This window comes from Chaetura pelagica, unplaced genomic scaffold (assembly GCF_000747805.2).
Source record: "Chaetura pelagica isolate M959 unplaced genomic scaffold, ChaPel_1.0 scaffold90, whole genome shotgun sequence".
NCBI classification, from domain to species: domain Eukaryota; kingdom Metazoa; phylum Chordata; class Aves; order Apodiformes; family Apodidae; genus Chaetura; species Chaetura pelagica.
Window position 1 is genome coordinate 10,270,393 of NW_009953496.1, and position 5,463 is coordinate 10,275,855.

General features: G+C 42.6%; 1 protein-coding gene across 1 annotated transcript in view; it reads right to left on the reverse strand.

Annotated features, from left to right (window-relative positions):
* RSAD2 (radical S-adenosyl methionine domain containing 2) overlaps positions 1-340 on the reverse strand; it is a 5,846-nt gene extending 5,506 nt beyond the window's left edge. The window contains exon 1 of the mRNA XM_009999241.1: positions 271-340. Coding sequence (XP_009997543.1) covers positions 271-340 — 70 coding nt within the window. The remainder of the gene's footprint in view (positions 1-270) is intronic.
* Positions 341-5,463: the final 5,123 nt, after the last annotated feature.

The following is a 5,463-nucleotide window of genomic DNA, read 5'->3' on the forward strand; positions in this document are numbered from 1 at the left end:
CAGGATGCGATGCAGTTCACTTGGACCCGTCTGGGGCCGGTTTGACTCGACTCGGTTCAGTTCAAGTAGACTAGTCTCTGTTCCGCTGAGCTCGCAAGCTGCGGCGAAGCGCCCGGCGCTGCGCTCTTAACATCGCGGCGGAGATGCCTTCCCCTCCCCTCCCGTCCCTCCCGTCCCCCCGAGGCGCGGGGAAGCGCTTAGTTTCGTTTTCCTTTCTCGCCAAAGTAAAACTTGGCACCGAGCCGCGGGCGCTGTTTCCCTCCTACCGACCCGCTTCGTGGCCCTGCAGGGCCATCACGAAACCCACCGGCTGCCTGGGACTGGAAGCTGGTTTGCGCATCTCTGGATTTAAGTGTCTAGCTCCTGAGTACCCCTTTTGATGTGTGTGGGCTCAGTGGCTTCAGTTCTTCTGGTCAAGTGTGTCTCGTGAAGCACGGGGAAAGCCGAGCTTGTGTAACTAACTGCATCCTTTTCAGAGACAGCCACAAACTCTTCTGTGTTTGAAAAGGTTTGCATTGCAGAACACTCCAGGTTAGGGAGTCTGATGACTTCAGATTAATGAAAAGAAAATCCATGAAGGTTCTTTGATTCTTGGTCTCCCATAATGCTGAAAGCACCTCAGGCTACTGCATCAAGTTGAATGTAGGGTTAGCCTTAACAGCAGGAAAAGTTGGCAGCTGCCTGAGGTGGCCCATTGCCGGGGCAGATGTCTGCCCTCTCATGGTAACACAAGGAGGGACCAAGCTGGCAATTCCCATATTCCTCAGTTCTGAGATAGCACAGCAGCTGTTGCTGAAGAGGAGCACCTTCCTCATAGCACCAGTTGCTATTTGGAGTCCTCCAGTGTGCCTAGACACACCAGAAGGTCCGCAGCAGCTTTTCAGCCTCACACTGCAGCCTTCAGTCAAGTCTGTTATTATTCTTGCAAGGGCAGTGTAGTGTCATCACTGCTGCCAAGGTACAAAGCCATACTCAAATCTCAACAGCTACCACCTGCATATTGGCTATGGCAAGGATTCAACTGGAGCTTTGCTCACTTCCATTGACCTGCCAGAACTGCCAATAGCAGGACAGTCTTGCTCTTATGTGGGCCCTTCCCTTCCTTCCCTTCCCTTCCCTTCCCTTCCCTTCCCTTCCCTTCCCTTCCCTTCCCTTCCCTTCCCTTCCCTTCCCTTCCCTTCCCTTCCCTTCCCTTCCCTTCCCTTCCCTTCCCTTCCCTTCCCTTCCCTTCCCTTCCCTTCCCTTCCCTTCCCTTCCCTTCCCTTCCCTTCCCTTCCCTTCCCTTCCCTTCCCTTCCCTTCCCTTCCCTTCTCTCCTTTTTTCTTTTCTTCAGATGTTTCTTTTAGGAACAGATTCATGCCAGGAGGGCAGGATGGGAGACTCCTTGCTGTGTCTAACCCCAGTAATGCCACCTCACAAATGGATTGCTACAGCATGAGCGAAACATTTCAATTCCTGAGGCTTTCCAAAATTGTCTCAGAGCTTGTCAGCAGACACTATTTCAGTTACAATGGGAGAAGTTATCCACGTGCCCTTCCAGTTCCTTGAGGAAGAAGACACAAGCTTAAGGATGAAAGCAGGATTTAATTTTTTTTTTTAATAAAGTAAAAGAGTTTGTTGATCACAAACTTGAAAACAGAGTTACGAGAAGAGGAAGATCAGACCATGAAAGTTCAGACTGAAACCTGATACTGAAGAAGCTTCTTGATTGTTTCAGTGTTTCAATTAATTTGGAGAATTTTGGTATGCTGTTTCCCCCTCACTCCTTACATCCCTTCTGCTTCATGTTAAAAATTCTATCCCATTTAATGTCTTCTCTGGACCAAATTCAACTTCCTTTCTCATCTCATTCCCATCTTTGTTCATGTAAAGTTAAGACAATGCAGATATAAGGAGCACATTTACTAAGAATACTTGTGGTAAGCAGAAAACCTTAAAGGCAACCAAAACACTGCAAAAAACACTCTGTTGTGTCTGAATATACACGTGTATATGTGTGTGTGTGTGTACATTTATGCCCATCACCAAGCTCACAATCTCTGTTTTGCATAGAGATCTTATTGCAGGTAACAAATTCTCACTTAGCTCACCTTGTCTCAGAAACTTCCTCCATCTTCTGAAAGTTTGGGAATTGCAGAAGATCCAATGAGGCTCGCACATTTACCTAGTCCTATTGCAGCCTCAGCCCTGAGCTTGTTGCCTGGTGCCTGAGCTGGATAGGAAAATCAGGTTCAAAAATCAATTTCCAGTATGAGTGAAAAGTCCTTGATGAAAACCAACTTCTCTCAACACAAGAATTAAATCTGATACACAAACACTCCAAGAACATTTCAGAAGAGTGTTGCTCAATGACTCAGAAAATGAAAACCTTTTCATTTTGAACTGTTTTAAAGGTAAGAGCTCTGTTTCAAGCAACAAAACCTGCAGAAAACCCAACACTCAAGCTTACTCAAGACCTTCTGTTCTCTGTAATTTTACCTATGCTTTTGTAGAAAATGGCAGTTATAAAAGCTCTATTTTTTGCCTGAAGGAAGCATGTTTTCAGATGACACTCTGCACTACAGTAAAACCCCACAAAGTAAACCCAGACTCAAATATGGCCCCTACATATGCACAAGTCCTAGCAACAGCAAGGGAGACATTCACATTTTACTTCCCAAACTGTTCTAGCTTACATGCCTTATGGTGAGACCTACAAGAAAACACAAATGTGCATTTTTATGCACCTGCTTTGAATCTACAAAGAATGCTCTCATCAAGAACTTCAATCTGATTTTCTGTTCTTGGGACTTCCAGAAGAGGATCAAAAAAGCACGACATTCTTTGAAAGCATTAGGAGGTCTGATTCCTTCCTTTTCTTTCCTAAAGAAGTCATCCTACAGTGGGATGATGGAAGCTCAGTATTCAAATTTTTTCAGTTCTGCACATTTCCACCAAAAAACCTTTTCAACATTTGTTTTTGTTTTTGTTTTAATTATTGAATAATAGTAGTAATGGTGCACTGGATGGTACACAGGTACACAGTTAGCATGGAAGAATCCACTTGGATGAACATAGATAATGTTGTTGTACTCCCTAGTTGCTGGGAAAGCAAAACTTTAAAACAATGGTATATTATTTATCTAAATAATGTATTTTTATTTATTTTAATAAAGGGATTGGTTCTTCAGTGTGGTTAGTTGGCAGTCCCAGTCAAAGAGCATCTTGCTAGGAAAAGCCAGTTACTGACACGAACCAGTGACATAAGTAAGGATAAACAGGAGCCTTTGTCAGATCACCTGTGAGAACCAGAAATGGGCCAAAACCAACCAGGCCAGCCATGCAATGGCAGATGTAGTTCTTAGCATTTGATAAATATATTACTTCTTGCTCCACTCCCAGCTCCCCTTGCATCTGCAGCACCATAAATGGGATTCTGTCAAGGACCTTGTAATTGCGATGACTCATCCTGCTCTCGGGATGCAGGAATCCGAAGTATGGCACTGAAATTACCAAACAGAAAGTTAAAACCCATGTGCAATCAAGTTATGAAACACATGTGAAACACAATATAAACATTAGGCACAGATTAGGCACATTTGGAGTACCTCCACCATGGGTCTTTAATGAAAGGTATGTGATTTGCAGCTCAGGAAGCATTTGAGCAAACAACTTCTTGAATGTGGGACAAGAGGTGGGGAGAAGGATCCTTCTGTAGCCTTTCCATACTTTTCTCCAAGCATCTGGCACTGACCATTGGCATGGGCAGAAGAAGGACGTCTCTTGGCTTGTCACTACACTGAGTTAAGTGTTCTTATGATCTCATCTGCAGACCTTTATCGTTACTGGAGGGCCCTTTACTGGTGCTCTTCCAAGTTTATTCTGCATGAAAACAGTTATGTTCTGTTTGTGTTGATTTTACACACCTATGCTTTTTATGGGCCTTCAGTTTAAGTAATTCCTGCCTTGTGTCTCAGGCAGCTGCTTTATCTACATTGCAGGACTGTGCACTTAGACATATTTTTACAGTTATATGTTGATGCTATGATTCTATTATTAAGATTCAGATTTTTTTTCCAGATTTTTTTTTCCTTTTTCAAAACATTTTTTAATGGTCATATGGCTTCTAGTTGGGTCTGCATCTCTTCCCTCTTGCTATATGCAAACACAGTGGGCCATCAAAGATGAAAAGAGGCTCCAGAACAGTGTTTCTCACATAATTAGCACATTTGTTCTTTAACATGATTTCATCCTTGAAAAGGTCCTTGTGAAGAAACTGAAAAATACTTACCATAAGTTAATTTCAAAACAGATTCATACTCTCTACACTGATTTTAAATACAGAGACCTGTCTTGGACAGAAAAGGCAACACACTTTTCCTATGTTTTTACCTGAACTGTTTGTGTATAATCTGATGGGAAAGACCTAAAGCCTTGCAAGAAGGTGCGTTTAAGTAATTAGACAGAAGGACAGACATCACATGCCTTTAATAAATATGTGTATAAGCATATTATAAATCAAGAAGGCAGTACCACCCACTTGGCTCAGGAATGCTTGTAAACAAGATTATATCAAGGTGGTGGGAGGGGAAAAGGGAAAACGAAAGTAAACTCTTTGCATTTGGTCAGCAGGAGGTGAAAGGCAGCAGTGGCATCACGAAAGCTGAAAAAAAAACAGAAGAGCAAGAGGCCAAAGAGGTCACTGAGGAACACAGCTTTTCAAGTACTTTTGAAGAGAAACTTGGCTGAAAGTCAATTGGACTTAAAAACGCCTAATAAGCAGAAAAGTGGCAGATAAGCTTCAGTGTAGCTAAAAGTAAGGCAATGCACGTAGGAAAGAATAATTGAAACCTTGTGTGACTAATGCTAAGCTCAGTAGCGACACATATCTCAGGAAAGAGATCTGATTTACTATTGCTCAGTCTCTGAAATCAATGCCCTGTGGGAAGCAGCAGCAAAAAAAGTCAACAAAAAGTTTAATATAATCTAGAAAGGTATTAAGAAGGCAGATGCTATTGTTTTCCTGCTCTGTTGAACTTCAGTATGTGTAGCTGTACCTTGACTAGTGGTACAGCTCAGGTCTTCACATCTTGGCAGGACCTCATGGCATTGAAGGAGTTATCCCAGCATCTAAATTATCTAGTGGATGAAGCATCTGCCTTACAAGAGATAGGGGCTCTCATTTCTGACCTGGTAAAGCTGAGTGAGATTTACAAAACCGTGAAGGTGATAAATAAGCTGAATGTTGAACTGTTATTCACTGAAGTATTCTTAGATGGGGCACATGTTGAAAGAAGTAGGATATGAGTACAAAACGTATAAAAGAATTTATTTTTTTTAAGAAACAGGTTGTGCATTGCTGGAATTTGAGACCACGGGGGTTTGTGGAGGTAGACTATATAGTGGAGTCAAGAAGGGATTTAGACAGATAAATGAGTAAGGGTCCATAAATAGGCACTAAAAGAGATGAGGATGTGCTGTGTA